Source organism: Suillus fuscotomentosus (genome assembly GCF_016647785.1).
Source record: "Suillus fuscotomentosus strain FC203 chromosome Unknown F5891scaffold_89, whole genome shotgun sequence".
Classification (NCBI taxonomy): Eukaryota; Fungi; Basidiomycota; class Agaricomycetes; order Boletales; family Suillaceae; genus Suillus; species Suillus fuscotomentosus.
The window spans coordinates 51,211-70,406 of record NW_024539601.1 but is presented as its reverse complement, the minus strand read 5'-3'; the positions used below and the strand labels follow the sequence as shown (position 1 = coordinate 70,406).

Genomic DNA, 19,196 nt, shown 5'->3' with positions numbered 1-19,196 from the left:
ATTCTTCAGGTCTTTTCCGATCCGCTGGTTGACCATGGTTATGAAACTGACGATACATGAAATTTCTAGCTCTGTCGGCATCGGAAGGCAAGGCAGGCTGGCAAAGCGCCGGCCCGCTCCGCTCTCATAGTGAAATATAGGTAAAGCTACCATTGGCGACCATAGCTCCTGTGAGGGCTTTTCGTGCATGATGCTATACATGGGCACGGATTGCACGGTCAGAGTAAGTGAAGCTGAGTCGCAGATTTGACCATGAAACAGGTAACTGGACCTTCATGCCTCGGAGTAAATGATCCGCTCATTCAAATGGGAGCTAGAGTATCTCAGCACTTCCACAATGTAAGCCTCATTCAGGGCTATTATCGGCCCTGAGTCCATCTTCGAGGAATATCAGAGGCCATAGTGATCATGTGTGTAACTCTGTTAGACTTAATATCAATGCTTGTCTGACTGTTTAAATTGCCTTCAGATTTCTCGAAATGTCAGCCTTGAACGCACTTCATGCATCTTTATTTGATGTTGAGCAAATTGGATTAAAATATAGCTGGTTGGATGCACTGCGCTTTAAAGGTATGTTGAATGGTCTTGTTAAGTGAGACAATTAAAAGGAAAAGTTAGCTGTTTTTTTCAGCGAGACGCTGCACGCGTCTTGCCTCATTCTTGTATCTCGTGCATCCGAGGCAGCGTGCTGTATGTCATTACCGGAAATTTCGGCACATGTTCATTGAGCACCAGCTTTGAGCTCGAGATATCAATGAGCAGGATGTGTGGTGAATTCATTGGACTTGTGGCAACTGTGTCCCATAATTGGTTCGTTGTCACACATTCTACCTTTGTAATGCAGATGGGGCGATAATAGTATTGATTTGACTATAGGTGGGTAATCAGAACATTTGCCAGAGCCTCCACATTTGAATCGTTTTCGGATATCGAGAAATTGCTTTGTAGTTGTGGCCATGGTGCATCCACAGCAGCCGAACCTTTATATACTGATATGCAGATTCTCTACACTAACAGACACTACCTCCTCATATTCTTTGCGGCCGTACATTCCTCGTTTATCCATATCAATCATGAATTCGTTCAAGAAAATGTTCCAAAAGTGAGTCTCCGCGTTCTACTCATCGTCATCATACTAATCAATATACCTCTCCCCCCCTTCAGGTCTAACGACGACCAGAAGGGCTCGCTTAAGCATTCCAAATCAATGCCATACGGATTCTCTTCAGAAGGGAGAAGGCGCGAGCCTCTTCGTGACGATTCTTCCAAACCCGTATACCGTGGCAAGACTCCCCTTAAAAAGTCCGACATCGTGTACGTCAAGCAAGCTCCAGGGATACTCGACATCTATCATGGCAAATCACAACATACCTACTACCATGGACCAGCTCGCGCAAACGTTGACACACGCGCGGACTCTGACTTGCTGGCCAAGTTTCCCCATTCCCCCGAACCAACTGAGGGCCTCCCTCGCCGTGGTTTCAGAGCACTTTCTTTAAACTCGAAGGCTATAAAGCCCCAAATTCCCATCTATAATTCGGGTACAAGTGATCAAGAAGCCTACCCTTCCATTCCCCACGGCAAACAGGGGCATGAGGCCACTGTTGATCAGCCTTCGGCGGATGTACGATGGACCCCCGACAACCATACTCGCAGTGTCGGACTGGCAGAACGGATTCGTGCTAAGTCGAGCACTGATCGCTCGAATATACATCCTCCCCCCGCTCCCGCTCCCCCTCTTCCCACCACTCGCGCCTTAAATCCAACACTCTCGCGCTCCGCACACAGCTCACACGTAAATCTTCGGGAGGTTCCATCCCAGGTCGCCGTTTCGACTCCTGTGCCAGCCCATCCACAGTCCTACTGGCCATACTCCCAATACGACGAGATTTCGCATGAACAGGACCCGACCGTCCTCAGCGAAATGATTAATGGTTATCCTTTGACGCCTGTTCGCAGCGCAAGCTGCCCAGAGCACACGCGCCCCATATATTTTGACATAGACGAGCCGTACTGTCTCGAGAAGACACTTCGATGGTACATACATATGGCATTGGCCGAACGTCGTCCGCTCGATGCACGCGCAGGTGGCCGTTACCACCGCATCGTTGACGCGAGTAACATGGGAATCGCTCCAGAGACTGAAAATGATTGATCTTGGCAGGGTGGTCATCGGTGATTTTGAAAAGATGGACAGAGGTTAGTTTCTGAAGAGAGTCTTGGTGCTGGTTTAACTGCTCGCTTATGTCGTATGTACTGTCATGTATATGCATATGGATATGATTTAGGAAGGATATTTAAGGCCGATTATAATCAGCTTGATGCATATCAAATAGAGTGTAGGTATTCATTAGAGAAATTGATACGACTCAAGTAGCCTTGAAGTTACGCTGGACGACTACGCCAGAGCGCAGAGCTAGTACTTAGTAGGTCAACTCATGAAGGTCAACTCACGGATTCACCGAGGGAGGGTACGAAAGCACATATTGCGAAGCTGATTAAACAGTAAGCAATACGAGTGAGAATGTCACTTCAGACAACAGAGTCAATGGGAACTTTGTCATCGCGCAAGCTCATCAACAGACTAATAATTCAGGAAAACTAGGCTAAGTTCGATTCGAAATCGAGGATGTATTGTTCAGAGCTTGTTCAGAGCTACTAGTATGTCTCTTTCAGATATATTTCCAATAACTTAAGCAAGTAGTATGACGACAAAACTTGGAATAAACAGAAACAAGACCGCTCACTACAGACTATCCACTGATTGTAAATCACATCGAACATCTCCCGTACTACACGCTACTGCTAGTTTCAACATGGACACGTTCCTGGAAAGCGATTGAAGTCATAGCGCTTGCTGTATCGGAGTCGGCCACGAGCTTGGCGTGATATTCTCGAACGCCAAGGATGAGGCGTGGTCCCAACACGGACATCTGCACCATCTGGAAGATTTGAGCGAAACCAAGATAAATCTGAGCGCCCAGGGAATATATGTTCTATAGAATTGATGAATCATTAACGCACGTAGAAGTCAGTGACAGATCAGCATACCCCGAGCGTTGGAGAGACTAAAGCGATCTCCAAGCAAGAAATAGCCAAACAACTAGCACGTGCATAACTTCAGCGGAACAAGAGAACTACATTCACATTATGAGCTCACCTTGCAAAGTAACTAACGTGAGTTTGCATTAACACCGTGAAACAGTCCCCTATAATACCTCCTGCTGAGCGTCTTCGCAGTTCACGGAAGTGCTTCACAGCAATCCAGACTGCGAGACACATTACAAGAACCTCCCATACAACGTCAAGTATCCAAGTCGTGAGAATCAGAAAGTCGCTCCCAGAGTCAATGTTGCACAGATAGGTGCTGGAGAGAATGTATTCCTCTGGTACATGACAGTAAGCCTCTTACGCATTTTATATATATAATTAAAGCCTACCCCCTGTAAGCTGCGTCGTCGTTATTGCGACTATCACTACATTGGCGACCTTGGTGACCAGAAAGGTGACAACGAGGAATATCAGCATCTTTCTAGATCGCTGATACATGGCATGCAACCGAACGATCATGATGACTTGGATGATATTTCAGTAAAGTCAATATCACGGAGGTGTATAACTCACCACCCAGTGATATTTCTACAACCTCACCCATCCAATTAAGTGTGTCGTATAGGATAAGGCCTGACGAATCCAGTAATATTAGTTATCAACCTTGGATGATCACAGGCTCGTAAGAAACTCACAACTGTGGTGGTCGTTACATTGAACCAACGAATTATTCGAGGATCCCACTCACCCCTATATGGTAGTTTAGTTGTTGGACGGAAATGGAAGGCACCGGTGTGGAATACTCACTGCATCTGTCGTCCAAATTTTTGGAACGCTGCCTGTATGCCCCCCGTCACAAGAAAGAAATAGAGTCCACGTGGGGAGACATACTTGACATGTTGACCCTGATTGTGAGAGATAGGTAATGAGCGCAACATGAATGGCTTGGACGCCGAAACGTACATAATAAATCCTATTCCAAGGTATCGTGTCTAGGATAAGTTCGCGTCAGTCAGCTTGCTAACCACGCTTAAAAAAAGCTACGTACAACAAGATACAGAAAGGTCATCATGGACCACCGTTGCCTCTGCCGTAAATTAGTTGTGGTATTTTCGTATCGTGCTTTTGATGTGGGAGTCCGCTCACCCAGATTAGTTCCACCTATAAAGATGTTGTCAGTGAGATGGCTGCTCCTGTAATGGTGTCGACCTACCTCTTGTCCGAACGTAAGTCCTAGAAGTTTCATAATGTTAGTGGTTTTTTTATACTCAACATTTCTCACCCCAATCGTATATTACCGCAGCAGAGGCGGCAACTGCGAAACCGCAGCCATGATTAATCGAGTCATCACAGTTATCATGCGGCTAGCTCTGAGCAAACCTGAAAAATAGCTGCCAATAAGGTTCGCATTAATGACTGGCCACCAACTAGGATCGTTCGAGACTAGGACCATATTGTTAGAGGATGAGAATAAACGAACGGGGGAACTTGGTGGACGTATGACGATCGCATTCGTGCTTGATATACCACCATTCAGCACTTACATCACCAAAGTGACATTTGAGGAATGATATCTGATTGATCGAAGTAAGTGTTTCAGCTAGAAAGGGAATGTGCATCCAGGAATACTAATCAATGAGATCAAAGTGGCAGTGGTTGATGACAGGTAACAGCGCCCAAGTCGATCTCGTGACAGTCATTCTTTGTAATTACGACACGAGCAAAAATACACAACCTTTCTTCTAATTCCTGTGCACGTTGATTAGTACAACTGCGACCAAAAGTACATACATGCGTCGTATTCAATTCCCTGTCATGAAACACGATCGACGTTTGTAGCGACGAGGGCAGTCGTACAGAGAAAGTGGGAGGTGGTACAAAGAGGAGGAGAAGGGGGTGGTTGTACAAAAGAGGAGGGGTTCAAGTTCCTTTACAAAGGTTCCCGATTTCTGCAAGAGTCGTTGTGTGATTCAAGTGCGATTCCGTGTATGAAGAATGCGATGACTAGTCGTGTTACCCAGCCACCTGCGTGTGATCTGGTAGTGTATTCATCATGGCTTAGGTACAACGAAATGTTTCTTACCGATAGGCCTGCCCTTCCGAGTCATACACGCCCGCCGATGATCTGATAATGCAGTGACTCGGAGCGCGAAATGTTCGAACGACACAAAAAGATCCGAGAACTGTTTGTGATTTCGGCAACGTGCCAGTGTTTGGGTATAATCGAGTGAGAGTGTCAGCCTCGTGACGAGACAGTCTTTGTATTATGACTCGAGCCGAAGTGTAGCCACGAGGGCAGTCCTACAAAGAATATAGCCACTTCTTGATTTCGGCGAGAGTTGTTATGCGATTCAAGTGTGCATGAAGAATGCGATGACTAGTCATATGACCTGGCCACCTGTATGTCACCTAGCAATGTATTATCATGGCTTAATCACAATAACGAAACGTTTCTTACCGATGCCCTGCCCTTCCGAGTCATTGAAGTTAACTTCAAGTTGAGTTGCAGCGCCGAAAGCTTATTTTGACTACCCAAATTAAACAATTCCACTTACTAAGCTACCGCGAACCCATTCCCATCTCATATGTCAGCATTATACAAGCCATATGTCTCTAATCGCAAGACGACCGCTGCTGCCCCAACAGTCACAGAGTTCGACATCTTGAAAGCCTCGCACAAGTAAGAAGCGCCCAAATTTCCAAGTCACCTATTTCACATCTTCTCGAAGGTTCCTACGAGATGGCGCAGACGATGAAGCCAGTACATCATGGAACGACCAACTAGCGCAGAAATACTACGAAAGTCTCTACCGCGAATTCGCCATTTGCGATCTCAAGCATTACAGGTCAGGAAACGTATGCCTCTCGCCTCTCTACTGCGTGCGTTTGGTGGGCTGATCATCGATCGTCTAGTTCAGTCTCCGCTGGCGCACAGAAACAGAAGTTCTCTCTGGAACGGGCGAGACGACATGCGCGAACGCTCGCTGTGTCGAACACGCCGCGTCTTCTACTTCACTTACGACTCTTGAGCTACCATTTACATATGAAGAGCACGGTCAAAGGAAAGAAGCTCTCGTGAAAGTCGTTCTGTGTTCGAAGTGCGTGCGCAAGATCATGTGGAAGAGGAAACACGAAAAGAGAAGCGAGGGAGAAGGCGAAGGTGTGGAGGCTAAGACGGGCGAAAGTGATAAAGTTAAGATGGATGAAGATAGAAGGGCACCAGAGTCCAGAAGCCGCACGAAGGATGTCGAGCTTGATGACATCGATGATGAGCAGCATCGCGCCCGACGAAGACGAAGCTCACGTTCACGGTCTCCGCGAGCTCACAAACGGAATCGGGACGCCTCACCAACCCTGTTACAAACGAGGAACAGCGGTAGCTAACCCTAGTTTTACTTACTACATACCAAGGTTTCAGAAGTCTCGTGCTTCTCAAGATGTACATTAGATTGCATTGTGTAGCATGCAGATGCACTCAAATGTGCAAATGTGTACGTCTTCACCTGCTCGAGCTAGTTTGGCTAATTCACTACGAAGTCTTGCTCGCGTACTTTTCTTAGGTCCAATGGAACTTGAGCTGTCACGTTGTCCCCGGCTGGTGGTCGTACTACCGGAACTTGTAGCCCGTTCATCTTCCAGTAGATCTCCTTGACGTGTCCATTTCTATCTGTCGATGCAGGCAGCGCGAAATGTATTTGTGGGATGAGGGTTGCGAGGACTTGTTCTGTAATAACTTAGTTCATCTCTGCATGCGGAAAGGACAAGAAAGCGCACTGATTTCCATCTCCGCAAATTTGAAGCCGCTACATCAACAATATCAATGGCTATGCACGCGTTACAAAATGATACATTACGCACATGCAAGCACGGCCGCCTCCGAGGAACGTCATCCTGCGTTGACCACGGCTTTCAGCTGTTCTGTAACACTACAGGTTTTCTGTCACCTACATCAAACCATACACGCCAGGATATTTGATGCCATTCTTGACCCCAAGACTTGCACCGTTCGTGGAGTTACCTTCACCATCTCCAAGGGGAAGGCGCTCGCCAGAAGGTGACAACCATCGTTCTGGACGCCATTCCGAGGCATCCTCGCCCCAGATCTCCTTGTTGTGATTCGAAGCCAAGATAGAAATTATAAGCGTCGTATTTTCTGGAACATGGATCGAAGAAATCATTTCGCCGGATGCAGACCTGATTGGACGGTGCAATGGAAGAACGGAAGCCTGACGAGCACTAAAATGCAGCCGAAACAACAATGTTCGGTGAGTGTTTCAGGTGGTGTTGCAAGATAAACTTACGTTCGACTGAGAAGAGAAGTCGGTGGATACACTCGAAGTGTTTCACGGACTATGGCATCTAAATAAGGCAGCCCCATAAGCGTGTCATAGGGTAATTCTACGTCTTCCCAAGGGCTAGACAGGCCCTGCGCATCCGCATAGTCTCGTTTAGCCTTGCGGATTGCACTTCGTAGTCGTGCCTGAACGTCCTGCTTTTGGGCCAGGATCCAAAAAATGCGGCATATGGCAGTGGCAGTGGTCTCGAAGCCCGCGAAGATGATCGTGCTAAAAGGATACTGAGTCTAGGATTCACGCTGGCAGGGTATGTAAACAACGCCCACTTCATTTGGCCCAGCAATTCCGAGTCTGTCAATCGATCGTCACTGGAAGAAGACGCATTGGCTTGCACTGGCAGTAGCCATTTCATTAGTAGAACGTTTACGTGTGTGAAAAGAAGGTAACTGACGCATGATACTCATTATATCTTTACCTTGCATGCGATTCCCCGCGATTCCGACGAAGCCTTCATTCTCTAAGGTTGCTCTCTTCTCGGTGAAAATCTTCTTGCTGGTAGTGTCCATCACGTTTACCACATGACGAAGATCTTTCAATGCGTCACCCGGCACCCAATCCATCATCTTGTTCCTCCAATACAAGGAAAGTCGTCGCACGATCATTGGAATAAACGGACGGAGGAAGATTAGACGAAGTGTGGACGGTCTGTCAGGATTAGTTTCAGAAGTATTGGCGGGAACAAACAAATCACACACGCAAGTCTCCTGATGGCTTCCAAGTATTCGTTTCCTTTTGTCGCATCAAGTGCATTGAATGAGTGTCCGAGCGCTGCTTGACATATGTATTCCAATGCCCCTCTCGACAACCACGGAAGTAAGTTGACCTCCACAACCGCTGCAAATAAATAGGTGAACAAACGGTATTCGAACAAAATCTACGCGACTTACAGCCATCAGCTGGAATTTTTGCATTCAAGATTGTGCGTAGTTGATCAGCGATAGGCTGGATTACAGGGAGCAAGCCACGCATATTTGCGAGAGAGAATACTGGATTTAGCATCTTACGCTGCTTCCTGTGCTGTTCGCCTTTGAAATAGGATGATATACACACGCTTCGTGAAGTACGTCTTCTGTATGCTCACCAAGAGTAGCTATAAGGCCTTCGCCAAAGATGAGTCGATTGCTCCTATCAGGCGGTGTTATCAGCTTACACGGCGTAAGCACTTGTCAAACTCACATGATGAACATATCGGTCTCCTCGTAGACATTTTGCTCTTTCACAATGATGTGATGCAAAGCAAGTGGATCTGATATGTACAGTTGCTCTTGCTAGATGATTTCGGGTAAAGCGGACATAAGACATCCGAAATGAGGGTGCTCACCCCAAGAAGGGCGTAAATCTTGACTGCCCCGCCGTATTTCTGAACCAAATCAAGGTTATACTGCAGACCATCTTTGAATATACGGTGATAATTGCCTGACACATTTTAAGATTAGTGCGTGGTATCGCCGTAGAAGCGTATCTACCTTTCAGCCAATGCTCTTTCTTTGGTCCGAGGATGTGAGTGAGAGGAGAGTTTAGAGCACGAAGACGTTTAATGAGCCTCCATATAATGAAAGCGAAGATGCTCGACCCGCAGACTCTCAGAAGAGGCATGAGAGGACGAAGGAGGATTAAGGCCATTGACCAAAAAAGGCTGAGCAATGGCCATCAGACGCTGATGACAACTTAATGTGAGAAGGGGATTAGCGCCGCCTGAGACTGGCCGCATGCGACCGACATGAACTCGGTGCGAGTCTCCCGCGATCCACAATGACTTTCAAGTTGTGGTTCAATGACCGAGAGGTCATCAATTTTTTTTCTACAACTAGTATGTGATTTTTCGTTTTGCTCGCCCGGTTGTATGTAGGACACCTAGGACGAAGCCGCGGAGTAGACGCATGCTGCAACTACTTCTTAACCATATTAGGTGTTTAGTATTAATAAACTACATGTGTGCGTTTACCCGGCCGCTGGCCGTATCTCACGAGGTTCTCGGTTTGATCATCAGAATGAAAACAAATCTTTCTTTCCGTGCCTTCAGGCTGCTGCGCGCTCCCTTCGTCGACCACCGCCAGCACCATCATACCAACGCGATACCTGTTCACCACTATCAAGGCTGTTCTATGCGATGTCAGCCTCTCCAACTGATATAGCAGCTTTGATTGGCTTTGGTTGTGAGGCAGTCTTGTATGGTAAGGACTCCACAAGTTGCACCGTTTTTCAGTGAATACTCACTGGCGAGCGCTCACGTACAGGCAGTTACTGCATTCTTTTCATCGTTTCGTGGATCGTCTTGAGTCAGAAACGACCTTCGCCAAACCTTAGTAGCCCTGTTGTTTTTGCCAACTGTTTGCTCTTTTTCTGCTGCACTGCACATTTTGCACTCGAATTCAATCATTTTTATACAACTCTTGTGGGTTTCCCTATCAAATCGTTAGAAAATACATATATCCTCATACCAATTTTCTCGATAGGAATCAACAGGAGTCGATGGGTTTTCCGCGGAGACTCCTGGTCTTACAGGCGCAGATTTCCTTATCTCGTTCACGGATCTCATCGGTGACCTAGTTCTCGTCTACCGCTGCTGGATGCTTTGGGATAGGAACTACTATGTAGTCATACTTCCCCTTCTTACTGCCTTCGGTGGCTTCGGTACGTCCTGCTTCGAGTAATCAACAAGTCAGTAACAAATTCGAATAGCTTGTATAATGGAGGTACTCCACCTTGTCATCACGATGGACCCCACCTCACCTGCCCCTCCCCCCGCTACGGTGGGGTTGGGGCTCGCAGGATATATCCTACCCCTTGCCACCAATTTCGTCGTCACCTCCCTTATAGTTTACCGCATCTGGACCTCCTCTCGTATCGTGAAAGAATCGCCTATAGTCATCGGCCAAGGCGCCTCCTATCGTGCGATGATGCTCATCATCGAAAGTGGTGCCCTCTATCTTATAACACAATTCGTGTTCGTCGTACTCTTCTCGATCCAACACCCCGCACAAGGTATTGTGGCGGTGATTGCCACCCAAGTATACGTGAGTACCGGATTTGTCCTTTTATAATCTCCGCTCATTGCTTACTTACGCATCCATTTTAGGGCATCGCACCTACCCTGATTATTATTCGAGTTAGCTTAGGAATTTCATCAGAGCATACCACCAAGGCAATAACGTCCACTCGTATTGAATGGATCGCGCGCCGTGGGGGCGACACAGGCACTTCGGATACCCAATTCACTGCTGAACACAGCATGGTCGAAAACGATATAGATATTCGAATGAAAGACTTCGATCTCACCCGTATGAAAGGTCACGAGGAGATTGAGATTGCAGAGGTCGAGATGGGCCCTGCTTGCCATTACGAAAGCGCTTCGCCTGTATAACACCTTGACACATATACCGAAGGTATCTTGAACCTTGTTGTAGTGGTGTGGTCGTGTATTTGGACATACCCACACCAGAAATTAATTACGACGTATCTTTGACGTATCTAGCTAATAGAATTATCAATTTGGCATTACAAAAAGCATCGCACATGACCCCACTCCCCTTATTCGAACGGCGTGCTTGGGTGTTCTAGCATGTACTGCCGCAATACCGTCCAATCCCTACACCTGTGAACCGAACCCACCCCGTTCGCAGTGTGATACAACTTCCCATCGTCCGGAGATATTTGGGGAATATCCACTTCTAGTGTGGTATCAGCGTGACACAGCAATGCCTGCCGTAAATATCGCAAGCAGTGCTGGATATGCTCTGCAGCATGCGTGCGATTCACCACATAGCCGACGCGGATGATATCTAGACAGTGGAATTGATGATAAAGGGAGACTAGGAATGTGCGGTTATTGGGGCCTAGAGCGACAAACCCGTCTGAGGGGAAAAGCGTGCCCCAGTCATTATCATCGTATAATGAAAAGTGACCTTCGCCGCTCTCGAGTTCGAGACCGACGGATGGCAGCTCTAGTGGTAGCTGGGAGGGGTGGTCGTCACCCACATACGCTATAAACGAGATGGTCAGGCCTGAAATGGTAAAAGCGCAGTTGACGTACTGTGAACGTGAGGGGTCTGGGGGAGGAGCTCATTGAGAACAGAAACAGTGTGTAATGTAAAGATCACGTTGACTATCGTGACCAGCACAAGAACGGAAATGCAAGCGGAGACGACATTAGAGGGGTCCCGCAAAGACCACCTCGATACTGGAGAAGTATGTGGAAGGCGTCCGAGTCGCAAGTAAGACATTATGACTTTAGATGGTAGGAACAGTTCATATCCAACGGGCTTCTGTGAACTGTTACACATATAGCCGCATCGTGCGGTGCCGAGAACGAACTGCTGTGCCGTTCATTGCTATATCTGACGGACAGGCGTTATCGTGAATTCCCAGATCGAACTGATCCGGTGGGCTTGGATAGTGCAGAGCAGTGCCATAACGATACTAGGCGCACGAGACAACGCTAACTCCCAGGATGAACGTTCACCAGATAAAGTATCCCAAGTTAAGATTAAATCTCACCTAGGAGTAACTTACAATATGTCCTGATAAGTATGCCATCAGTTATCCTAGCAGAGCCCAATCGTAAATTTCCGTGTGAAATGAATGCAGTAATCTCTGCGGCGCGGGTGCTGTAACTCGGAGATGCTGTGTGGCACATGTTCAGTTAGACTGGCGGCAATCAATCATGGCGACTCCCGGGAAGGCACGGCCCATCAGATGGATCAATGGCGCAATGGCAGTATGTCGGCGCACTTTTTTGTAAGCCGTGAGCACAATAACTTTTTTTAACTCAAGGTTTTGGAATAAAATAAGACACGGACCAACTTCTCAGCCGCATAAATACCCTGTCCATCTATTCAGTCCCAAACCTGTCACTTGGCCAGCGCTAGGTAAGCCCGAGAAATACAACACATCTGATGACTGACAGACGATACACGCGATTGTCACAGCAGCGAGTTTGCAATATCCAATCAGATGAGCAACAAAGAATATACCCCGCTCACGCAAAGAACCGAAGAGGAGGAAGAGGAACAAAGTGAAATCTCGCTCGAAGCGGATGGAGCGTGCACCCCAAGCACAAAACGGTCCACCTCGCCATGGTGCATCGGTATCGCCTTGGTTGCATTCCTTGCGATCAACGGGCTTTGCTTGATGATCATGACCAACCGGCTTCGAGCTGCATCAATGGCACTGAAGCCACTGCTCGACTCCACGGATACCCGGCATCTGCCTCGCCCCGATCAATACGATGGGCTATGACCAGTTTTAATAACACACGGGGTCTAGATGTGGAACGGAGTAGACTCACACAGGACTGCCTTTGAAAGTGGGATGAATAACAGAGAATTTGTCTAGTGCACAATAAGATAATTTATTAGCCAGTGATTGGCTCGATGACCTATAGTACGGAACCTTACAATGTGATGGTCCTGCGATAGCATGAATGACTATCTCAGAACACCTGCCGAAGCAGCCGAGCTTCCAATATATCGAGCGCACTACCTACGCGCTGGCACCGCTTCATCGTCGAAGCGCAGCTAATATGGAGCTCGGAGCAGATTTACGAAGACCCTTGGAAGAAGTTTTCAATGGCAACCGAGCCCAATTTCTCAAAGTTGCAAAGGCTCCATGTCCACGAGTCATGGGTTCTGCTATAAGATCAGCTTGGTTGTAGAAGAAGTTTCCATCAAGATCGTAGGCCATACCTCTCGCAACCGTCATCATGATGTACCCCAGCATTCTCTCTCTGATCTGCACTGTATGGATACTTCTTATTCCGTGTGCTGCCCGTGTTATTGTTAAAGACACAGGTCAGTACAGTTTTATGGCTCAGATGAATACCGATAACCTGTATAATGAACTTGCCCCTGATATAGAAGGTGATGATCTCCGAATATCTCTTGCAGCTATATGTGAACGCTGCAATAGCAGTGTCAGGAACGTATTCGGTGCCAACCGTCCACGACAAGATCGCTGCAAATAGAGGCAAAAAGTTATTGCTCGTTGCTCACTGCTTGAACTGACCACTCACAGTTCGAGCTGTTCTAAATGCGGCGGAGGCCCGGTCGACGCCAGCCAACAGCGCCTTGTGGCAACTAAATGTCCATGAGAAAGCATTGCCCAGCCGAGGTAAACACGATCACTCGACTTGTCCCTAAAACAAGCTACTATTTCTGCTTCACCACAGCTCGTGCAATAAATCATAGGGCAAACGAGCCACAACAGACATCCGCTGGAGATCTTCGGCAACCTACTATTCAAGAAGGCGTAGCTTCTTGGCAACGTAAGTCGGTGTAGCTAGTTGGTTGACCAGTGCTCACCAAGATGCTTTTAGCGGTTATTAAACGTACTGGAAGTGCTGTTGGAGGATTTTTATTTGAGCACGCCGTTCACGACAAGATCGTCGATTCTTAAAGCAGTGATGATTGAGCACGAGTCTCGCGTGCCTTGCACGATAAACAGTGAAAGAAGCATTCATTCCAGGAGGGCACTGAATCGAGGGATTGAAAGGTATTATTTGAACATTCCCACACCTGGTTTTCGTAGAAAAATTGTTAAATGAGGATGGCACCCAACTAGCGAGATCCAATCACTTACACTTCTATCCACACTGCCCCAAATACGAACCGCGGGAATAAATGAAGTACACAAGACTGGCGGGGTAAAGTACAGTTAGGCTGCAAAAAATGACAACGACATTCATCATAACCCCCGCCACCCTCGACTGCTGATATATATTCTAGTGCACAAGATCCGAGTCGAGCTTCATCTGTACAGGGGAAACGACCTGAATATGAACCGTGTCATTCCGCAACTATGGTTTGGCCTCGTTGAACCATCGCTAAATCCATAACTAAGGACACCTACCCATGTCAGAGTAAGTCGATCGTGTTCCAAGAATAAACCAGACAGGCAGAAGGGCGAAAATCGAGCATGACAGACGGTAACGATGTAAGGACGGGTCGAGATGGCGGGTGCATGACGATAATCAGAAAGCTTGCATATAAAGTGGGTGGGTGAGTCGAGGCCGTAAATATTTTCTGCACGAGCGATGGCTCGTTGATTGAAGTCCAAGATGTGCACATAGAAACGATCATGACTGCCGAGCGCTTGCCTTTCTCCAACTTTATAGTTGAGTTCCCAAGGATGAACATTGCGAGGAAGAGCATAGGCTATTTTGCTGCCAAATACGCTGATTTGGTAACTTGGATGATGCCGAAAGCAGCACGTATACTGGGGTCCCCACTCCGTCCAGGGAACTTCGACAGGCGCATCTGAGTGCAAGACTTTTCTTGAGAAGATGACCATATCGATAACCAGAATGACAGGGCATGCGTTTGTGAGAGTCTTCAAGACAATGATTTGTGACTCCGGAGAGGGCACGTAGCCGGGCTCAAGGTCTGGACAAGCTGTTGCACCATGGAACGATGGGGTGGCATGAAATAGGTAGAACGGCGCACGCACGGATTCATGAAGGCGATACATGACTCGGCGCAGGGGTGAGCCATGTTCTTCTAATGTGTACAAAGTTATGATACCCCGAGTGTCGATGACAATAAACTTCTGTTCGTCGATTAGATGGAAACCCGCAAAATCTTCACGTAAAGGATACTGCTTATGCTGAGCGGCAGGGTTTCAAAAGTAAAAGTCGACTTACATTCTTCGTACGCCCTTTCCTCCAATCGATCACTTGTATGAATACGTCGGGCCTCACTTTTCTTAGTGGATCAGATATCGTGTGATAGCAAACAACTATACGATCCCCGCATATCACAGGGTCTCCCGTTAAAGTGGTATGGTAACGGCCAGATTTCTCAAAAGAATGTTGGCACTTCAAGGAAGCATCCAAGGAATCTGGATGTGGCAGCAGGGATGAAGCCGACAAAAAATCCACCGAAAAGATATGGCGAATTTGCTCGGCACCGGTCACGATGCATATATCAGGAAAGGGGACTACGACCACAAGATCCTGAATAGGATCGACGACAAGCGCTCTCACCGATCTCGGCAACCGATCCTGGAAGAACTGCTCGTGTATGGGGAACGAATGAGAATGTTTGATATTTGTGTTGCAGTCCCGAATGAAGATATTGCCATTGACCCACATCCACCAAATCCCGCATTTCATATCGCGTACTTCTGATGAGTGGTTCCCGATACGCACTGTATCTTCGAAGATAGTACTGGCGTGGCAAACAGATGGCCATAAGGTTGCCAATCTCTTGAGTGAGGACATCCTGCTGTCAACATCGATCGAGTCTACATTTCTTGTCTCGGTAAAGCCCTGAGCATAAAGCTCAAGCTTGTATTGGACGTGGATAGAATTCTGAGCTGCATTCCGTACGATTTTACACGTCTAGCGTTGAACGGAAGTTAGCATAGGATAAACATGTATGATAATCACGAAAAGACCAGACCATTGCACAGCGACAAAGGTCCCTGGGAGTAAGAAAGGATAGAATATGACATATCAGCTCTGTCGGAAGTGACAAGAATTCAACTGCAACCATCGTCGTCATGGCTGTTGATACAAACGATCGTTGGTGCGATGCGGCCGTAGCGTGCCGCCAGGTTTTGACAGTCCGCTAGGACTCCGCTTGATATCATTGCATCATGGACCGCATACCAAAATCAGAAAGTACAAAGTATTGATTGAGCCAAGTTTAACTAATCATTCCGCCTTCCATTGAGCACTTGTGCTCAACATTAGTACTACAGCTTTCTCAAATTATGGCTTCTTTGGATCTTCCATTCTTGGTCTTCACAATCATTGCAACAACTGACGGGCAAACCCAGATATCAACACTGGTTTCGTGTTCATGGTGAGCTGGACACAGCCTGAGGATGCTGGCAGTGTACGACACTTGGTCTTGACTACTCTTGTGGCGAGGATTTCATCTCTCGAGTCAGATGCGGCATCATTATTAATGCCGTCACCTTTTACTCACACTGCTCGGTCCGTTAGCTCCTTTCGCCACCTGCTAATATGTCAGGACACCGAAGAACATAGTTTCTGCATGCGCTAGGGCCTCTTCACCCGCCCATGGCTTACTATCCCCTGACAACCGCGATTGAGGCGTTTCATCAAGCCCGAGTCAGAGCGCTGAGTCTTCATACCGATGCTCCCGAGCGCTATTTCTGTCAATCGGCTCCGTGCGATAGGAACAGAATGAATTTTGTAAAATCTGTGGCTGAGGTTGTCGGATTGCCTCGTTATATGAAAGGGTGACGTTGATGCCTCTCGGGACAGGTATTGTTCACAACTCACTGCCTATTCCGTTTATGAGAATTATCATTGCTTCGGCATGAACAGTGCTTTCACCATAGAATTGACCCGATATGACTCGTACTGGTTGTCAACGGGGCCTCTCGCACTGTGCTTGCCAAGCAAAGTCAAAGCAAAGTCATTCGTATAAATGGCTTGAAGACTTCAAGCATTTAGATCTTCACAGTCCTTTAATCTTCACTTCATCCACTCAAACACATATCTTTAGCCTAATTTCATTACTATCATGTTAACTTCTTTTACACGCTTCACAGTCGCTCTTGCTCTCACATTCTCTGTTTTCGGTGCTGCTATTCCAGTGACCACCGATACCACCACTACTTCTTCTGCTCGGACTACCCCTGTTGGTGCTCTGTGGAAGAACAATGTTCATGAGAAGGTCACTGCAGCACCTGCACAAACAGCCATCGCAGAAGGTGATCTTTCAAACATGTCTAGTCGGAATCTTTTATTAACAGTCTCATCAGGCAGACTTGCTCCTTCCCGGCGGTCCGGTGAGCTCTGGAAGGGGATCGAGCACGAAGAGGTAGCACGAGACGCACCCTCTCGCAGATCTGGCGAGCTCTGGCGCGGACTTGAACATGTGGAGATTTCCACTTCCCCTGAGGCTTGAGGTCAGTTCCTGTATGTGCCTCAAACCCTGTTTTTGGTCCTGAAGCACCACATCCAGTTATATTGCGTCATCTAGATATCAGTACTCTATCCCCCATGAGCGCTGAGCGAGGATCCCCGCGTTCCGGCTGTGTACGCGGGCATACACAGCACAGTCGGCCAGGTTCACGCGACCCTTTCTTGGCATAATATTACCTACATTCCTATCACTGTTTTTGGCTGATTGCCACTTTATAGCCACATACGGTACCTATCCTACAACAGCGCACAGCAAGCGCTGCGAGCGTACTCCATAACTCACACTCCGCTACTTTATTACTTCGATGGTTACTCACTTTATACCAATAAGTTATTTGTGACACATATATATGGATCTGTAATGAGTTGAAAATTATATTTGTCCGGATATCTCGTATAACTATCAAGTGAATCGGAAATATCGATGTTGAAAACATATATAAACTGGAAGGAGGTTACACAACAATATTGGCGGAGCGCTGGCGGATGAATTATTCATTCCCCTATACTTACATCGGACGGTATGTTCAATGACGTAGTGGCCCGCGTTATAATAATTAATTTGTAGTGAAACCCGGTCAGGTTCCAAACATGTGGAACGCTTTCGAACTAGTCTCGGATGGGCCTCCTGAGACCTCAAATGGCCCACAGAAACATGGTACAAGATTGATTCCAAATTACAGTTGACCAAGATATAAAACTCATCGCATCTAGTGAAATAGTAGCAACACTTCGAGCATCTACTATAAATCACCAATCAAAAAAGAAAGGAAAGAAAACCCAGCTCCGTGCGTGGAAAGACGTGTCTAAGATAGATATATTCGTGACATCACCAGGATAATTGTAAATTTGAATAAATCAGCCAGCGGGGTATCACCCGTCGTAAACAGATGGGTATCAAGGCTGTTATAGAGCTAATGCAAAAAGGGCAAAAAGTCCAGAACCAACGGAGGTCAAAGCGCTGAGAGGGCGGATGGACAAGGCACCGCTGGAGGGAGCAAGACCCGCATTAGCAGCGCCAGCGGGAGAGTATGGAGAAGTTGTGGATTCAGCAGCTGCAGCAGGGCTTGTGAGCCTGTCAACGCAAAAGTTAGCTTCACGCATGTCAATTTGTCGACATGAAAGCTTACAGAGTGCCAGAAACGGCAGATGCATTATGAGATGAGGTGGTGCTGGTCAGGCATGACGAGTCACTGCTAGCTGCCACCGTTATCTGGTATTCGTGTTAAAAAAAAGTCCCTCGTTGAATAAAGGAAAACACTTCGCTCACAGTTCCACTCCAAGCCTCATTTTCCTGGGAATCTTCGATGAAAAGGACAATTGCAGTGCCGGCAGCAAGGGCGACGTTCCATTGATATGAAAGACCGGTCTGTTGACCAAGGTCAACGCTGCATACCAAGAACATAAGATTGCATGAGCCAGAAGAGGTTCAAAGAAACACACAGGGCCTCGCCACAGAGATCATCTGCGGGAGCTACAAGAAGGTTGTAGGGAGGGCTTGAAGCTGTCCAACTGAGTAGAACACTTCCACACTAATTTCAAGTTGGCGCAGGTAAGTCAGCACCCCAAGAGGTCATGTATAGTTAGACGGATTACCTGAGTGAGGCTGGGGGTGTCAATTGTAAGATCAGCAAATACGCCTTGGATGGCAAGTGCGACAAAGAGAGTGACTGAAAAGAGTGTAGCGAACATATTGTAAATTCGCGTGTTGTGGCGTTTGTAAGGAGGGTCGGGGTATACGCGGAAGGGGAAGCGGTGAGAGTAGGAGAAGAGAGAGATGGAGGGTTCCGGATGGCATGCCTCAACATGTCAAGCATACAATCAATAACATTTAGAACCCCGCTGCATTCACCATGTCAAACATTTTTCGCAGGTTAATGCGCAAGTACTATTAA

The 19,196-nt window shown here is 47.3% G+C and overlaps 10 protein-coding genes across 10 annotated transcripts; 6 read left to right on the top strand and 4 right to left on the bottom strand.

Moving 5' to 3' along the window:
- The first annotated feature begins 648 nt into the window (after nt 1-648).
- On the top strand, nt 649-2,282 carry F5891DRAFT_743313 (uncharacterized protein). The gene is made up of 3 exons (XM_041373060.1): nt 649-876; nt 1,018-1,102; nt 1,165-2,282. The coding sequence occupies exons 2-3, from the start codon at nt 1,074-1,076 to the stop codon at nt 2,153-2,155; spliced, it is 1,020 nt and encodes a 339-aa protein (XP_041219429.1). The 5' UTR covers nt 649-876; nt 1,018-1,073; the 3' UTR covers nt 2,156-2,282.
- A 3,331-nt stretch (nt 2,283-5,613) lies between these two features.
- F5891DRAFT_743213 (folate-sensitive fragile site protein Fra10Ac1-domain-containing protein) lies at nt 5,614-6,540 on the top strand. The gene is made up of 3 exons (XM_041373059.1): nt 5,614-5,731; nt 5,781-5,907; nt 5,965-6,540. The coding sequence occupies exons 1-3, from the start codon at nt 5,637-5,639 to the stop codon at nt 6,433-6,435; spliced, it is 693 nt and encodes a 230-aa protein (XP_041219428.1). The 5' UTR covers nt 5,614-5,636; the 3' UTR covers nt 6,436-6,540.
- F5891DRAFT_743208 (cytochrome P450) lies at nt 6,504-9,084 on the bottom strand. The gene is made up of 13 exons (XM_041373058.1): nt 8,873-9,084; nt 8,728-8,822; nt 8,583-8,674; nt 8,488-8,531; nt 8,294-8,431; nt 8,102-8,240; nt 7,798-8,051; nt 7,673-7,739; nt 7,353-7,616; nt 7,000-7,287; nt 6,910-6,942; nt 6,826-6,854; nt 6,504-6,775 (listed from the first exon to the last, which is right to left on the bottom strand). The coding sequence occupies exons 1-13, from the start codon at nt 9,027-9,029 to the stop codon at nt 6,573-6,575; spliced, it is 1,803 nt and encodes a 600-aa protein (XP_041219427.1). The 5' UTR covers nt 9,030-9,084; the 3' UTR covers nt 6,504-6,572.
- Nucleotides 9,085-9,317: 233 nt separating this feature from the next.
- F5891DRAFT_743032 (uncharacterized protein) lies at nt 9,318-10,997 on the top strand. Its single transcript, XM_041373056.1, has 5 exons — nt 9,318-9,580; nt 9,644-9,801; nt 9,863-10,040; nt 10,089-10,423; nt 10,486-10,997. The coding sequence occupies exons 1-5, from the start codon at nt 9,517-9,519 to the stop codon at nt 10,768-10,770; spliced, it is 1,020 nt and encodes a 339-aa protein (XP_041219426.1). The 5' UTR covers nt 9,318-9,516; the 3' UTR covers nt 10,771-10,997.
- Nucleotides 10,956-11,539, bottom strand: F5891DRAFT_921066 (uncharacterized protein; the record flags this gene model as incomplete). The annotated part of the gene is made up of 2 exons (XM_041373782.1): nt 10,956-11,389; nt 11,440-11,539. Coding segments are annotated over 2 exons (534 nt in total), but the record flags the coding sequence as incomplete, so codon positions are not given.
- Nucleotides 11,540-12,069: 530 nt separating this feature from the next.
- Nucleotides 12,070-12,644, top strand: F5891DRAFT_985481 (uncharacterized protein; the record flags this gene model as incomplete). The annotated part of the gene is made up of 3 exons (XM_041377603.1): nt 12,070-12,143; nt 12,180-12,274; nt 12,313-12,644. 3 exons carry the CDS (start codon nt 12,070-12,072, stop codon nt 12,642-12,644), a joined length of 501 nt encoding a protein of 166 aa, XP_041219424.1.
- A 463-nt stretch (nt 12,645-13,107) lies between these two features.
- Nucleotides 13,108-13,799, top strand: F5891DRAFT_985480 (uncharacterized protein; the record flags this gene model as incomplete). The annotated part of the gene is made up of 4 exons (XM_041377602.1): nt 13,108-13,264; nt 13,419-13,514; nt 13,573-13,668; nt 13,720-13,799. The coding sequence occupies 4 exons, from the start codon at nt 13,108-13,110 to the stop codon at nt 13,797-13,799; spliced, it is 429 nt and encodes a 142-aa protein (XP_041219423.1).
- Nucleotides 13,800-13,824: 25 nt separating this feature from the next.
- F5891DRAFT_743143 (uncharacterized protein) lies at nt 13,825-15,907 on the bottom strand (the record flags this gene model as incomplete). Its single annotated transcript, XM_041373057.1, has 5 exons — nt 13,825-13,918; nt 13,983-14,199; nt 14,253-14,996; nt 15,043-15,741; nt 15,803-15,907. The coding sequence occupies 4 exons, from the start codon at nt 15,902-15,904 to the stop codon at nt 14,125-14,127; spliced, it is 1,620 nt and encodes a 539-aa protein (XP_041219422.1). The 3' UTR covers nt 13,825-13,918; nt 13,983-14,124.
- Nucleotides 15,908-16,756: 849 nt separating this feature from the next.
- On the top strand, nt 16,757-17,415 carry F5891DRAFT_743014 (uncharacterized protein). The gene is made up of 2 exons (XM_041373055.1): nt 16,757-17,285; nt 17,342-17,415. Exon 1 carries the CDS (start codon nt 16,898-16,900, stop codon nt 17,282-17,284), a length of 387 nt encoding a protein of 128 aa, XP_041219421.1. The 5' UTR covers nt 16,757-16,897; the 3' UTR covers nt 17,285; nt 17,342-17,415.
- Nucleotides 17,416-18,207: 792 nt separating this feature from the next.
- Nucleotides 18,208-18,993, bottom strand: F5891DRAFT_985477 (uncharacterized protein; the record flags this gene model as incomplete). The annotated part of the gene is made up of 5 exons (XM_041377601.1): nt 18,208-18,376; nt 18,432-18,514; nt 18,572-18,689; nt 18,745-18,833; nt 18,898-18,993. 5 exons carry the CDS (start codon nt 18,991-18,993, stop codon nt 18,208-18,210), a joined length of 555 nt encoding a protein of 184 aa, XP_041219420.1.
- Nucleotides 18,994-19,196: the final 203 nt, after the last annotated feature.